At 48.9% G+C, this 16,328-nt stretch overlaps 1 protein-coding gene across 3 annotated transcripts in view; it reads right to left on the reverse strand.

Moving 5' to 3' along the window:
• Positions 1 to 452: 452 nt before the first annotated feature.
• Fhl2 (four and a half LIM domains 2) overlaps positions 453 to 16,328 on the reverse strand; it is a 59,812-nt gene continuing 43,936 nt past the window's right edge. For all 3 annotated transcript variants that reach the window (XM_051204248.1, XM_051204250.1, XM_051204249.1), the window contains exons 3-6: positions 10,878 to 11,052; positions 4,914 to 5,083; positions 2,086 to 2,272; positions 453 to 1,055 (exon numbers count right to left, since the gene is read on the reverse strand). In XM_051204248.1, the coding sequence (XP_051060205.1) occupies positions 904 to 1,055; positions 2,086 to 2,272; positions 4,914 to 5,083; positions 10,878 to 11,052 (684 nt within the window). In that variant the 3' untranslated portion in view covers positions 453 to 903. The remainder of the gene's footprint in view (positions 1,056 to 2,085; positions 2,273 to 4,913; positions 5,084 to 10,877; positions 11,053 to 16,328) is intronic.

The following is a 16,328-nucleotide window of genomic DNA, read 5'->3' on the forward strand; positions in this document are numbered from 1 at the left end:
CAGATCTGCTGATGAGAACGAGCTCAGCTCTGCTACTGAAAGTGACTGGAAACCTGGGTTTCCTGTCATTAGCCTCCTAGCCTTACTGCCATTCATGTTATGGGGCACAGAGTTATGTATCAAATGTAGAATAATTCTACATTTGTATTCCAGGAGGAGGAAGAGTTTGTGAGGGAGAAAACCCAGTGACAGGAAGTGTGGTGCTACCAGAAAATTTCTTGAAACAAAGTGTGGTGCAATTTTGCTGTATACTGCCCCGGGCCCAACCTGCACTCCGACCCAATCAGGACCTACTGTGGGCAGTGGTCACTGGCCCTCCCAGTAAAGTATTATTTAAAGGGAGACCCCGACGTTTAATCACTGTTTCACACACCATGCTTGGCCAAAGGTCCCTCCCAGTAAAGTATTATTTAAAGGGAGACCCCGACATTTAATCACTGTTTCACACACCATGCTTGGCCAAAGGTTTTATTCTGAATAACTTTATTCTAAGTCACATAAATGTTACTCTGAGTTTTACACACACACAAAAAAAGGGAGTTACAAAGCTGCAAATCCCAGCTCTCCCTTGAAAACACATTCATAACAAATGTTAATTGCACTTAAAAATTAAATAGGCAGTGAAAGGAGGAAGCATTACAGAGACACAGGAGGAGGACGCTTTCGTCCGATCTGCCTTGCGTTTCTACAAAATTCCAAGTCACCTTCCCATCCGGGGTTTACAGTCCCCACTGGGACCGCAGTGGTGCCCGGAACTATAGGAATTCCAATTAGCGTGAAGCCTGGACAGCAAGAGGAAGCCTGGAGGCGGCTGGTGGGAACCAGAACACAGCACTACTGCCTGGTGGAGAAAGGGAGCATGCGAACTCTCCCAGCCACAAAGCTGTGGCTTCCACCCTGCCTTCAGATGTCCTTTCCACAGTCGGGGCAGAGGATGTCGTCTCGTTCTGTGAGGAAGCCTCGCCCCACCAGGGACAGGGAGCACCTCTTGCAGTTAAAGCAGTCTTTGTGCCACTGACGCTCCTCGAAGGAGATGTACTTTGTGCCGCCGAGACCTGCGCACAAAAGGGAAAACCAGAGTGAGGTGTCGCCAGGTGGCCAACCTCAGCAGAGCCGAAAAAGGCACGACAGTCTGATCCACTTCAACTCTGTGCAACACTGACCGCTGTCAGAGGAGCAACGGAGAGCAGGGAACTCTCGTGCTATCACCAACCCTGCACAGCCTGGAGCTCAGGGTAGGGGGAAGAGCACTTGCACACAGAGCGTGGGGTCCTGCCTTCCAACCCCCGGCATTGTGGGAATCAAAGCATCTGCTGTTTCCCGGGTTATTATGTTTTCTCCTGAAATGAAACCTGCTCGCCAGGAGAAAAGGGAGCAGGTTCCTGCCCTTACTTCCCTTCATGCTCAACTACAAGCAGTAAGATCAAATAAACCCTTTCCTCTACAAGTTGCTTTTGATCCACAAGTTGCAATAAAAAGCAAACTAGACCAGATGGAATGAACAAATGGGGCTGGGAAATCCACTTCAAGAAAGATTCCTACCTTTGACAGGACGCACCTGGCCACTGATTGGCACGTGGCGAGTGTTTAGCCTGAAGCCATCTATCTAGTCTCCACCTTCACAGGAGCACGATAGCTCAGTCCTGATAACTGGCCGGCCAGCCAAGCACATGTGGGCTCTTACTTTGTCAAACACTTTGGGCACTGCGCTTGTGAATAAACTACTCAGAACGTGCACCGTGCTTCCGTGTAGCAGCGGGTCTGTGGTTAAATGAGAGTCTCACTAAGACGGCACGGACTAAGACGGCTGAATCACACACACACTTTGATCACGTGCTTATAACAGACTCATAGACCCACGCGGAAACACTCAATGACAGGCCAGTGGTTCTCCACGACCAGATGAGGGGAAGTCATGAGTAGGCCGCTGGAGCACAAGTAGTCTGCCAAGGATGGGCAGGCAGTCAAAGGTGGGCTGGGCATAGCGCCTCAAAATGCTAACACCCATGCTAACACTCTATGCCTCCCCGGCACTCCAGAAGGCAGACAGTTGATTCCATGACAGTGGCCTTCCTGGATGCTTACCACTGATGGGGTTGGTGCACCCAGCACACTTCTTGGCGTACAAGTCGCAGAAGCAGGTCAGGCAGTAGGGAAACTCATCCCGCGCTGTGAAGCGTTGCCCAGACAGCTGCTTCTTGCAGGCGGTACACACAAAGCACTCCTTGTGCCAGGGCTGCTCCCGGTAAGTGACGCCCCCTGTGGTGATGGGCTGGCAGAGGGGAGAGGGGAAGAAACGAGTCAGGGCTGCACCTGCTTCTGGTAGGCATCCCTCACCGCTGTTGCCAGTGGATGATTCGAGACACCCCGCAGCCCCCTGCAAATGTCCAGTTTGTTGAAGTGGTAAAGGGACCTCAAGCCTCAGGCACCTCGTGTTGGCTTTTGCCCTGGGGACAATGGGGCTTTAGGTATCACTCGTGCAGGGGAACAGAAGGCATGGGGCATTGCCCTGTAGCTGCACAGTCATGGCAAAAGACCTCAGCACCTCAGTTCTGTGACATCAAACTGATGAGGAAGGGGACAAATCTCTGTGGAAGCCTTCCTTCAAGTACCGGCTCTGGAGCCAGGCGTTGGTGGCACACGCCTTTAATCCCAGCACTCAGGAGGCAGAGGCAGGCGGATCTCTGTGAGTTCAGTCTCGTCTACAGAGCGAGTGCCAGGGCACAGCAATACAGAGAAACCCTGTCTCAAAAGACCAAAACCAAAACAAAACAAATACCAGCTCTGTTCTCATGCCCGGTGTGGACAGACAACAAAGGCAGGACAGGAGAGGCTTTAAAGACACTCGGAACTGGCACCTTCTGGTGCGACCTGAAGGGACCAGCATACATCCTGTGAGCCTTTATCCTCACCCTGTCTTACAGACAAAGGTTTGCAAAGAAGTTGCAAATGGCTAAACAGCTCGCCATCCCTCAACTGCGACTAGTTCCCTTTACATGTCGCTTTCCACGGGCGTGGGAACAGCAGGTCAAGAGTGGGGTCGGAGACCTGGGGACTCTAAGGTAGGTCTCAGCTTGACAGGCGGTGGCCGAAGAAGGGATAGAAATGCTCCAGGCCACACCTTGGTGGTTTCCTCGCTTTCTGAACAGTGTGGGCAGCACTGTGTGCTCTCTGGGGTCCTCGCGTGATGCCTGTGCAGGAAGACGCTATTTCTAAAGCTGTAGAAGAATCAACTGGCTGAGAGACCCAGGCGCTGCCCGAGAATGAAGTCAGAGCCGGCCATGACAAGGCAAGAGGAGTCAGGGTTCCCTTCTGTCCTGCTGTCTTGTCATTAAACCGTACGTCGGAGACCGTCTGCCAGTCACACCCCCCCCCATTTCAGGGACAGAATTTAAGGAAAATAAGTTCCATGTTGTATGTTCTGTGTCCTCTACGCTCTGTGGAGATGCAGGAGGCATGTACGTGTGAGGTGGTATTTATCCCGCCTGGAGGCCCTCCCTCTGTGCCCTGGATCTCATACACACTGTCTCCTACACCTTCCACTCTCTCGCCTCTACCTACCCCCACCCCTCCCATTCACCCCCTCTCCCCACTCCACCTCCCTTGGTACCTTCCACACACTCATCCCCACTCCCTCCACCCCTTCTCACACCACAGCAGTGGGTTCAGCAACACGTCAGCTTCAGCGTAGCTTCCTTGGAGAGTCCTTCCCTGAACTCCTCCACAGCCCAGCTTAGCTGGTTTCCCCTCGTAGCCTACTCTGTGGACAATCTGCGCTGTCCCACGGGACACGTGTCAAGACACCCAGTGGCTGCCCCAGCCATCCCCACCTACGTTAAAATCCAGCCTTTGAACGAGTCCTGTCTGGTCTCAGATCCCCAATGCTCCAGGGTTTCCTCCATTGCCCGAGGAGGGATGTGTCTAGCTTGAGAGCCCTGGGTGTATATAGGGAGCTCATATGCAAAGGCATGCACCCCACAAGGCTGTACCACCTGCACTTTACCAGCTAAGTGGGCAGATGGCAAGAGCCAGTAACTGAAGGGAGGCACAGGAAATGCCATCACGGTGTGGCAGCGCAGAGTCTGTAGCGGTACCTACAGGCTTGTAGGCCTGACCTCGGGGCTGACCGTAAGGTCAACGGCCTCCAAACAGAGCTCATCTTTTTTTTTTTTTTTTTTTTTTTTTTTTTTTTTTGTCGTGCATCGGTACAAATGAAGACAACTTCAGGCATTGCATACAGATTCTATGGACATAAAACAGGCATGGGCGAACAAGGATGAGCTACCCGCCTTGCTTACCCACGCATGAGCTTCCCCAGCCACATCAAGATGACCCTCACCGAAAAGCTGAAAAGCAACAGACCATTTCCAAGCTACAAGAGGTGGCTGCACAGCACAAAGTTATCCCAGAAGAAAAGAACTTAAAGTGCAGGATTAGTAAGCAAAGAATAACCATAAATGTGGTGGGGGCTGAGAGAGCAGGGATATTAGGGGAGTAGAGGGAAGTGAGGGAGGAGGTAGGCATAGCTTAACAGGCTTGCATAAGTCCTGGAAGTGCCACCACCCACAGAGCCGCGTGTGGGAGAGAGCGGAAGCTCCTTTCTGTGGTTCCCGTTGATTCAGCTCAACAGAGACAGGTTAAGACAGGGAGCTTCATTTCCCTCTACCATCAGGCCATAAACATTCATAAAGGTTTTGGAAAGCATGATTATTTTTCCCCCTCAGAGCTCATTTCTTTGAAACAGAGACCAGATCACAGATCCAATTGAACAATGCACAGATTTGAGAGAGAGAGAGAAAGAGAGAGAGCATGCAAGGCAGAAATATCCACACCCTCATAACGTGGAGATGTGACTGCTGTCCCTTCTTGACGGTCAAGGGGCCCTGGAGGTGTGGGGGTGGGGGACTGAGTACCTTTTTGCACTGCACACAGTGCAAGGCGTACTGTTTCTCATAGCAGGGCACACAGAAGTTCTGGTTCTCCTTCGGTATGAAGCTCTTGGTTCCAATGGGCTGCTGGCAGCGCTGGCAGATGAAGCAGGTCTCATGCCAGCTGCTGCCCTTGTATTCCATCTTCCGGGTACCTGTGGTGAGAGGCAAGGACAATCGGCAGCTGCCGTTACACTGGTGTGGAGCCCCCATGATGTGCCTCCAGAGCTTGTTACCAGCGAGTCTCACCTCGAGCTGGAGATAATTCCTATTCTGCCTTAGGATTCAGTGCTTCACATGTGAGAATACGGTGGTTGGAGATGTTAAACGAAAATAAAAATCTAAGTGCATTTCTGCATCACAAAACATAGATGAAATGCAACATGGTTTTAGCTCATCCTCATGGGGTAGGGTTGGTGAAGGCTATCACACAGGGATGGTAACAGTCCCCCTCTACACTCATGGTTCAACCTTCCATGGTTTTGGTTATCTGCAGTCAAACTTAGTCAAACTGAAAACACATAATGAAAAATTCCAGAAACAAACAATAAAAATAATTTAAAAACAAACAAAAGTATATATGCACACTCTTCTGGGTAATATGGGGAGGCATCACATTCCTCCATTCAGTCTTGCTAAACATGGGCATTTTCCTGTTGTCCAGTGCGCCCACCTCAGTTACAAGATCGACTATCATGGTACTACACAGCCCTTGGGTCGATATAACTTTATTTCCCCTAAAATTATTATGTCCAGTCTACACATTGAATTTTATCATAAAGCAGAGGAAATGTTGGCCAAGTACTATTGATGGCAGTCTCAGAATATACTTGCTAAGGATGGAGGGAATATGGTACATTCTCCTGTTGACCTTCCACTAATCAGCATCTGTCTGGTTTACACTGCCTCTTGTGGCTTTGATGGGAGAATACCCCCCCCCCCAGCTATGAGGATCATATAAAAGATGCAGAACATAGTTTGGGTGATGGTATACTCGTGAGACTGCACCTGGGCCCACTGGAATGAAGGGAGATAGCTGGAGGGCCCCACCGCTCCAGACCCAGCAGAAGAAACTGGATAATGCAAGCGGCTGTGAATCCGTCCTTAACTTTCTCAGTCAAGACAGCAAAACGTGGACCCTGCCTCAGCTGGCTGGGAGGCTGGCCAGGAGACATCTGTGCTGCAGGCGGCTAGGGATGCGTTGAGAATCATTACACGACATTCTTAGGCCACTTTCTCAGCTCCCGATTCTTCAAAGGGCAGACATTCGGGTTCTGCCTTACCTAGGCTATGTAAAAATGTGTGGGGCACATGTGTGCGACTTTTAAAGTGAAGGCACACACAGCCTGTCCCGGGGCTATGGGTCCTGGACATCACCAAGAAAACTAGAATCCAGGTGTGAATGAGTTCAAAATGTGTGCCCTTGGGGCCCCAGGACTGGGACCTCTACCGCCACGTGCACCTGGGTGCCCTGCTCTTGTCTGAGCTGATGCCGTTAATCAGGTCGTGAGTCTGTCTCAAAGACGGTGAAATTTTCGAAAAGCCAGGTCAAAAGCTCCCTGAACTGAGACTTCCAAACAATTTTCATTCAATGGCAGACAAGTTTCTGGGACTTGTTGGGAGAAGAGACGATGTCCCCCACGAGAGTCTGTGACTTCAGAACTGTCATTTCTACTCAGGAGAGCTGAGAATCCAGAGCTAGGTGTATCCTGGACCGACAGGGCGGTGGCTCACTTGCCGTTCAGCAAGGATATCCACAGCATCAGAGACTGCAGAGATGCTACAGCAGGAGCACAGAGGGTCTGCACTGTGGAGCACGTCCTGCAGCAACAAGGGGGCGTAAGCATCATCAACTGCACTGCTTCTGAATTCATAGTAACTGATTGGCACGGTTCACTTAACCATGCTCTGGTAGAGGAGACTCGCAGCCATGGCCTTCCTGTGAGGCGAGCAGACCAAGGCTCACATAGCCCTTGGCCACGCCTGCGTAGGAAGCATGATGGACCACACGGGGATAGATCCCAGGACTGCTCATCCATCCTCTGTCCGCTCGCTATCTTCACCGAGATGTCCCAGAACCCAAGGGAAGGAAATGGTCCACCCTTTCTATGTGTCTTCTTTTTCACTCGTCCTGCACCATGTCTTGTAGTTCACCAAGAAGCTGGCCCAGATGCTCTCGGATGGCGCCAGTCCCTCCTCAGTGCCTTGACCTCCCCAGGACCTGCTTGCCTGTCCCTAGGCACGAAAGATCCTGGCACTGGCCTTCCATGCATGAAGGTCGGGGTAAACTGGAGGGACTGGGAATCAGCAGGAGTCATACAGAATGGGTGGAGCTGTGTGGCTGGGCTGCCCCTGTGTGGCTGGGCTGCCCCTGTGTGCTTGGGCTACAGGCACGAGGAGGGTCTAGAGGGACCCTATCCCCCTGGAATCTTGTGGGTGCCGGGAGGTGGGGATTGGATTTGTTCATTTGTCTGTTTTTGTCAACTTGATACGAGGCAGAATCACTTGGAAAGGGAAGCCTCGATTGCTAAAACGCCCCCTTCAGATGGGCCTATAAGTTAATGATTGATGTGGGAGGGGCCTGCCATGCTTCCGCAGCCACTGCCACACCACTCTTGGGTCCCACGTTTCTAATTAACGTGGCCTCGAATTCAACCATCATTGATTGCCACGCAGCCAGCTCTGTGCTCCACGCTCCTCCCCAGCTGTGCTTTCCGGCTGGGTGCCCCTGTTCCTGTCACAGTGTGTCACCACCATTCCAAAGTCATATCAATACCAGAAAAGTGCTGTCACAATAAGAGTCTCCCTTACCAAAGGTCTAATTATCTCCTTTGGAGAAGCATTACTTCTCGCTCCATATACCCCCCCAAATACTCCCCATATGTCAGTCTGTCGCCCAGGACTCTGCAGCCCCTCTCCTTTGCCAGAAAGCAAAGCAAGCCAAAAATAAAAGAAAAAGTGTAGCTGATTTAGTCGCTCTCCCACAGAAGGGCCGGGGCTTGACGGCTGCGGGCGTAGCTCAGCGGCGGAGCGTACACTGGCGAGCGGGAGGCCGTGAACATTCGCCGTAGCGCACGTCACCATTTGACTCGAAATTGTCTCTTATATTTTGGGTTGTGAGCCTAGCCTTTAACGGCCGAGCCATCTCTCCAGCCCTGTAAATTGTCTCTTAAACATGGTGTTCTTCACACACGGATGGGACCTGGCTACCAAATGACACAGGATGATTTGGTTGGTTGTTTTAGATTTTAAGGTTGAAACTACAAACTCAGAACTCTCGACTTGAATCCCCCATTCCTCCCCCCCCCGTGTGTGTGTGTGTGTGTGTGTGTGTGTGTGTGCGTGTGCGTGTGCAAACGCACAAGGAACCACACATATGTGTAGTAGTCAGAGGTCAACCTCAGATGTTGTCCCCCAGGAGCTGTCCACCTTGTTCTCCTCATGGGGCCTTTGGGCTCCCTGATTAGCCAAAGCTGGCTGGCATCTTTCAGATTCTGTATGGTGTTTTACCATGTGACGACACGTTCCCGGCACAGCTGTGTAGGCAAACACTTAGAAAGAGCCAAGGAGAACGGGCAGCCCCTCCAGCTCCAAGTCCTTCCTTCAGGAATTAACCGCTTCGGGAACTCATGGTGTTTTTCTCCTTGGTAAAAGATGTTTATCGTATCTGGGGTGGTGCGATCTTTCTAACAAAATGCAAGTCCTCATGCAGGGCTCACCGCGGCCCTGCCACATGGGGGAGCAGTACATGTCTGAGGAAGTGGGTTACAGTGGTGGCTGAGAACTGGAGCCTGCCTGCGTGAGTACACGCTTGATCCCAATGACCAACCAATCAGTGCTCTCCTTCAGCCAGACACAGGTGGGCACACTCTAGTTCCAACTGGAAGCCTGAGATTGGGGGGGGGGTCAATTGAGCTTTCTCTCAAGCCCCTCTGCCACCACATGTGGTCCTCACAGTATTTTCCAGTTTGGTTTTACGTTTTTTGCTCTCCGCTGAATCTGATCCTTTTGTTGCTGTTTTATCACATAACCGGCTGGCCTAGAATTCAGAGCTCTGCCCGTCTCCATCTATGGAGAGCTGAGATTAAAGCTGTGCTCCATCACACCTGGCAGCGAGGGTGTTAGAAATTTTACTATTATTATTGTTGTTGCTGTTGTTATTTAAATTTGCAACAAGCTTGTTTTACATGTCAATCCCAGTTCCCTCACCCTCCCCTCCTACCCTGTCCCTCTCCCTACCCCCATCCCATCCCTCTGAACGTTACTCTTAAAAAAAAAAAAATAAATAAATACTTTAAAATGGCTTTAGATCAGTCTCAGTTACCAATGGGGCAAACTGAATTTCTTTTAAACTTCTATATTTTAAGTGCTAGAATATAGAATACATTGGGGGAAATTTCAACTTAAAATCACAAGTGTGGATCGCTTTCTCAATATGTACTTTAAAACTCAAATCCCAAGGTTAATTCACATTTTTAAAACCTCATACTCTTTAGCAGTAATTTACTATTACCCTGGTCTCAGGGGTGTGCAGCCAGCTGACATGGCAATATGATACTGTGATCTGCAAACATGCTGGCTGGCATTCATGGCTATCCTGGAACCTATAAAGTCTGTGGGCCACAAAGTGGATACACCTGGTGATTAAGTTTCCCAATGTGTCTGCTTCCCCTGGTTCTAAACCTCCCTACAATTAAAGGATTCTGAAGATGTCTTGACATTTTATTTAGTTATCTTATGTAGAATCTGGCAGTATGGCCCCAGGCTGGCCTGGGATGCCTTGTCCTCAGCTTCCCAACTGGCCAGGTTCAGGACTGCACTACCTCGTAAATGATGAGTTCCAAGTCCATACCCAGTTTTGCCACTAGAGGACGCGTGATGGCCTTGCTTGGACCACCGCACAGGATGTCTGTCTTCCCACATGAATGGGTCAGATCCCACATGCTCAAAGTTACGTTCCTTGAGTCCCATCTGCTCACAGATGTCTCTATCCACAGTCAGCTTGCCGTCCCCCTGAATTCAAGTGATCTGCTTATGGGACCTCACACCTACCTCATCTCCAGGGAGGGCACACACTTCCTAAAGACACTCCCATGGACTGAAGCTCTCTGCTGGCTCTGTGTAGCTACCCAGTGGCCATGTATGACACGTGCCGAGAGCTACCTGGCTCTTAGAAGTAAGTGAAGACCTCTATTTTTATTGGTTGAACTAGGCAACTTGAATCTGGACAGCCTTTAATAGGTCACACAAAGGCTATTGCTTATGGTGGCTCCTGAATCCAGCTCCTGTGCCTCCTACCACTTTTTCAAAGTCAAGGGGCATCAGAATCCTCGGCCAGCTTCTCCGAGCTGCTCTAATGCCCATTTTCACATCATGTGTATGATAAGATTTGCTTCTTAGATCCCATATTTGCATATGTGCATTTGTGTGTATTTTTACAGTGATGGTAATCAAGCCCACATGCTAGGCAAGCACTCTACCACTGAGCTACACCAGCCTCCACATATATATTTTCTGAGACAGTGATTCTCTGTGTAGCTGTGGAGCCTGTCCTGGAACTCACTCTGTAGGCCAGGGTGGCCTCAAACTCACAGAGATCAGCCTGCCTCTGCCTCCCGAGTGCTGAGATTAAAGGTATGCGCCACTGCCGCCATCACCACCCCGCTATATATTTTCATTTACCTTGGCAGGTCTGTAATGCAGATACTGTCTGTCTCTCCCTTCAGCATGCTGGGAATAAAGGTGTGTACCTCTAGACCCGGTCTGTTCACTTGCTTTTAATAATCATTACCACCCCCACATCTTGGCTCACTAAACACATTTTGTAGTTCAGGGGATAGCACCGAAGTATCGCCATGTCCAAGTGAGAGTCCCACCCCACAGCCCATCACTAGACTGGGCTCATCTGCTGCTCTGCGTGCACGTGAGGGAGGCACGCGGCATTCTGACCTGGCATGATGGCCTTCTTGCATTCCTGGCACTTGGACGAGTACTCGTTGGAATAGCAGTCGGTGCATAGCAGCTGTTCCTCCTTGGCGGCGAAGGGCTTGTCCACCAGCGAGCTCCCACACCTGGAGCAGTGGAAACAGCCTTCGTGCCAGTGCCGGTCCTTGTAGGACAAATCCTGGAGGGCCAGACGCACAGATAGTCAGAGGCAGGACAGGAAAGGTGGAGCAGCTGTCTAACTCATCGTAGCACAGGGGCACAGCGAAACCCATGGGACAAACACGGACCCAGGCAGGCTGGTGTGTGTGCGCATGTACGAAAAAAGGCAGAGGGAGGATGGTTTTGTTTTTGTTTTAAAAAAATGTACTTCCTGTAAAAAATATATTCTCTGAAGGTAAATGTCAACTTTTGATTATGTTCCTAAATCCAGTGGTGGACCAGAAAGGAAAACACCACTAAACAGTGTTCCGCTACCACTGTTGACGGGTCCTGCATGGGTGGGCACGAGAGTCAGAACTGGTCCTTCTGCTGTTCTAGCCGGAGATGGTGATGGCTTTCCTGACTCAGCATCAGAGTATGTGGGATGTGCAGGCAATGGGAGAGCCTGGTGTCACACGCTTTACATAGTGAGTGCTATTATGGGCTGGGTACTCCTGCCATCCCGGGAGCAGGAGACTCAACAGTTAGGGAACCCAAGAGCCAGACCCTTGTTCCCCCACATACCAGCGGCACGGCTGAGGGCAAGCACTGAACCTCTCAACATCACACCTCTCACAGGAAAACCAGGACAGTGCCTGCTATTGGCTGTGACAGCAGAATAATGCCTTAAGACATGCAATGAACTTGCAGCTGTTTCTGCTTGCATAGGAACTGCTCAGTGCATGCTAGCTAGCTCATAGTTAATCATGGAAGTGGTGGCCTGAGTGTCACCCACTGGTAAAATTTTCACACAAAGATGGCAATGAAAGCCACAATTTCTTTTTTCTTGTGTCTTCTTGTTTTGTTTCTGCTTTTTTTTGTTTTTGTTTTGAGCTTACTATGGAGACCAAGATGCAAACTCAGTATTCTCTCTTCTTAGCCTCCCAAGTGCAAGGATCCCAGGCATGCTACATCACAGCCCATTTAAAAAAAAAATTATCACCTTAAAAAGCTCCCACAATAAGAATTCCAGCACTCTAATTTTGTATAGTGCTTTTAAACTTTCCTTGGGCCTTATAACCTAAAAATATGTTTCTAAATTCATCTTGCCTATTTTAAGCCACACAATAACCCTATGAGACAAAGCTTGATGCTTATGCATGAGCAGATTTGACACAAGAATGCAAAAAGTTATGTCTCCCCCAGCACCCCCCAACCCACACCCCATATTTCTACCTTCACTGAGTCAATGAACCAAATTCGGATCCCAATTCTGTTTGTTTGTTTTGTAGGTGTCAAATCTGCGTCAACCCTTTCCAAATAGATCCCAGCATGCTTGATCCTAGCACACTTGCCCAGCCCCAACCTCCATCCATTTCTCTCCTCTCTGGCAAAATGCTGCTCAGCTGCAAGCTCAACCCACATCTCACCTGCCCTGTGGAAGTTCTGGCCAATGCAGAACCTCATGCATTTCTTTCTGACTCACACAGACTTACTAGACCACTGGGCTCTTCCTGGGGCTCTCAGGCTATGCTTTGAGAACACTCGATTATGCTGTTACATCTTCCTCCTGGTCCTACTGGGCCTGATGCTCCACTGCTCTGGTTGAGCACTGGGCCAGACTGCGGGTCCAACAACCCCTCCACCTCCGGGGAACTTCCTGGATCTGCTCTGAGCACACTGGACCCACCTATCCACTCGCTACCCTGAGTCCCTGCCTGCCTGAGATCTTTGACCCCATCACCGGGCATCTGGGACCAGTTCAGGCCAAATCCTCCCCCCACACACACACACCCTTCCCTGGGAACTCCCTGGGTTAGTTCTGAATCTCGCTCCCCTCTACATCTTCCTCCTGATCTCACTGCTTTCTGTTCTTATCAGGAAGTGGGCAATTCACTTGTTTTCAGAGCACAGAGTGGCTTCCAGGCCCATTTTGGTTTCAGTGTCTTGAGTCTTAGTGGGAGACAAGGTCTTAGTCCCAGGGTTCCCTGGGGCTCAGAGACAGTTCAAAAACTGAGATGATAGGTCAGAGCTGGCCAATGCTTGATACTACATGCCACATATTCGTCACGAAGACCCAGTAATTTTCCATTCGTCAGATTCACGACTCTAAACAGAACTTTAGTTTTCATGATTAGCACCATGCCAGTGTTGGCTAGTTCCTTTGTTTTCTATATTGTTCTGTACAAGTGACTCTGATATCTACAGATTCTGAATCCTTCGGTTTAATTAACCACGGTAGAAAAGATCCAAAACTAAAACATTATCTGTATTGAGTATGAACACTTTGGGAGGGCTAATGTTCCTTAAATAATGCATTAAAATTCTCTATATAGTATCTATACTGCAGTGGGTATCACAGGTTTACAGGATGCTGGAGACTATATGTAGATACAAGGAAATATTGTACTATTCTGTACAAGAGACTCAATCTTCATGTTTTATTACTAAGAGACCCTGTACAAGCATTGACAAGGACAACACTTAGCTACTAAGTGGTAAGGCAGCTTGAGTTTACTTAGCATGCATGAAGCCCTATGCCCATCTCAGCACTGGAGAGAGAGACAGAAACAGAGACAGAGAGACAGGGATACCAAGGGAGGGAAAGGGGGGGGGGTAAGAAGGGAGGAGGAAGGAAGAAGGAGATTAAATTTTCCAAAGAGACTGGAAAAAGAAGGGAAAATACCTTTTCTATTTCCCAGAAAAACAAAGAGAAATCCGCTAAGGCTAACCTTGAGCTCACAGGAAGGTTGTGATCTGTAAACATTGACATCATGGAAGAACAGTATACATGCCTCTTTTCAGACTACAGTGTTCACTCTGGGGACAGTCCCAATCTAGGACATGCTTATTGCCTGCATCCAAATGTGCCCTTGTTGGAACTTCAACTGAGCCCTAGGATAGATAGTCAGTGATCTTAAGGGACCCCTGGGCCTTTGCACAGCCGGAGGTGGCTCTAAACAACAGGGTCCCTCCTGCATGATCTTCCACCTAACCTAGGAGAGCCTTGGCTGCCACTTTTCCATACTAACTGCTTCTCAAGCTGTCTGATTTCAGAGTGTAAGTGGACTTGCTCATCAGTTACGTCCAGCGTGCTGAAAAATGTTCCGCTGTGAGACTATTAGTGATCCTGTTCTACTATGTTCTTCAAGATCCTCCTTACAAGTGAAGTCGGAAGGAACTGAAGGCAGAAGAATGCCTTTGATCTCACAGAAATCCACCTGCCTTTGCCTCTGGAGTATTGGGATTAAGGGCATGAACCACCCCACCCAACACAAAATCTCACATTTTTAAGAGAAAAAAAAAAAAAAACCTTGAAAATCATTCCAAAAAATAAGCATCAAGGTTTCAAGAGGCCATGAAAGGAAGAACGAAAAAATAGAGTATCCGTCTTAACAGAGAAAGGTCCAGAAGGGCTGCAGGCAAGGTCTCCATTGATGGAGGAAGACTGAACTCTTCCTAACAGCCTGCTACTCTACTGGTGCTCAAGAACCAGAGTTTACCTTAGGGTTCACCCATGGAGTCCCCCAAACAAGGACCTCCTAGATTTTCTCTTTAAAAACTTTCCAACATTAAGTGAGAGACTGTACGATGATGGGAATAATTTGTACCATTTCTATTATTGCTTCAATGTTTGTTTCCCTCTTCGTTGACTAGTAGAGTCAATGAGTAGCCCATGAACGTGCTCGGAGCCCCTGAATCAATCCTGCGGGTCACAGCTGCCATCATTACTCACTTTATTTGAGTAGAGATAGCATCTTAATATAGGCCTCGATATCCACAGGTGAAGAAGTTTGATATAATTGTATGGTCCATGTTAACCCATAAATACCCCAACCCCGCCCTGGGGAGTAGATCAGAGACTTCATCTTAAGTTCCCAGAGGCTTGTGAAATAAACTCTACTGGGGAGTCCACTGTTTCAGTGACTGGCATAGTGTGATGGACAGGGAGGGACAGGGGACACAATGAGTCAGCCTCAGTAACACCAGGAAGAAGGGCAGGAACTGTAGAACAAACCCAGAACCATTTCTGCAGCATACTCATTGCTATTAGACAGGAGAAAGACAAAGGGGACATTAGGCAGAGGTCAGGCAAACGTCTCTTAGTCACATGGATGACCATTGGGAATCCATATCTGACTGAAGGCCATTGCCAAAGCTGTGTGCAGGTGGGCAGGGAGCGAAGCTTGTTGGTTAGGAACCTCCCATGTCTACCTTCACTACTTCCCAATTCCAACCTCGGTGAGACCTTCTACTCTGGCTTCTACATAAGATGGGCTGAATAAGTCCTTATCAGTGGGAGGACCCTAGAGGGGTTTGGATAATGCAACGGAGTCATTTCCAAGTGCCAGAACCAAGTAACTACCCAGCAGGTGCTAAATCCTAAGATTAGTCTTGGCAGCTAGCATTCCTCTACAGGCATCTTTTCATTACAATTACTGGTCTTGCCACAGCACCCCCTCAAGGTACAATGGGGTATGACAGCCTGGCCAGCATCATGACTTTGCTTGCAAAGAGTGGAATATTCAGTCTGTTCCGTCTGAGGCCCTTTGTTAAAGTCATTAATTTTTCAGGTGCATAGTGCTCTGTGAGAAGTCTGTTTTTCTTTACTTTGAGGTTCAGAACTCAGGCTGATTTTAAAATATATATATATAATCAGTACCAAAAAACCCTAAAGGATATGATACTGCAAAACGATAAAATAACATTTGTATTGTGACTTCTGAACTATTCCACTGGTTGTCAAAATCAAGGATCTTCTTGCCTTGGGTATTACAGCATTTCCAAAGAATGGCCAAGTAGAGACAAGGAAGAGAGCTAGCCTACGTGGCTGCCCGGGGCAGTCAAATAAAGAGACATATACTATCTACGAGGACAGGTTCCAAAACTCATCGTCTCATTTAAAATTCATTCAGTACCTCAAAATCAGCCCAACTCCCGCAGGCACGAATGTATCTTAAACTTTTACACATCAACGTGTCTTCCAGAGAGTTCTTTGAAGTCCCTGGTGGCTGGACTGCTTAAAGAACACTGAAGACTAATAAGCGGCCATTAGCTCATTAAGCATCCCACCATTCCACCTCCTGCTGCAATTATTTTTTTAACATTACTTCCTGAAGTAACAGAAACTTTTTTTTGTGGGGGTTACTGCTTCCTCCACAAAGTCAACTACACAACTACGTGCGACAATCAGGAAAACCACAGCAAACAGTGTAAACCCTGCAACGCAAAAGTCTCACTCCAACCCAACGGTCTTTGTTCCCAAATGAGGAAAATCACAAGGCAGGACCCACACCCACTGATCTCAAGTTGCTG

The sequence above is a fragment of the Phodopus roborovskii genome, unplaced genomic scaffold, assembly GCF_943737965.1.
Source record: "Phodopus roborovskii unplaced genomic scaffold, PHOROB, whole genome shotgun sequence".
NCBI classification, from domain to species: Eukaryota; Metazoa; Chordata; class Mammalia; order Rodentia; family Cricetidae; genus Phodopus; species Phodopus roborovskii.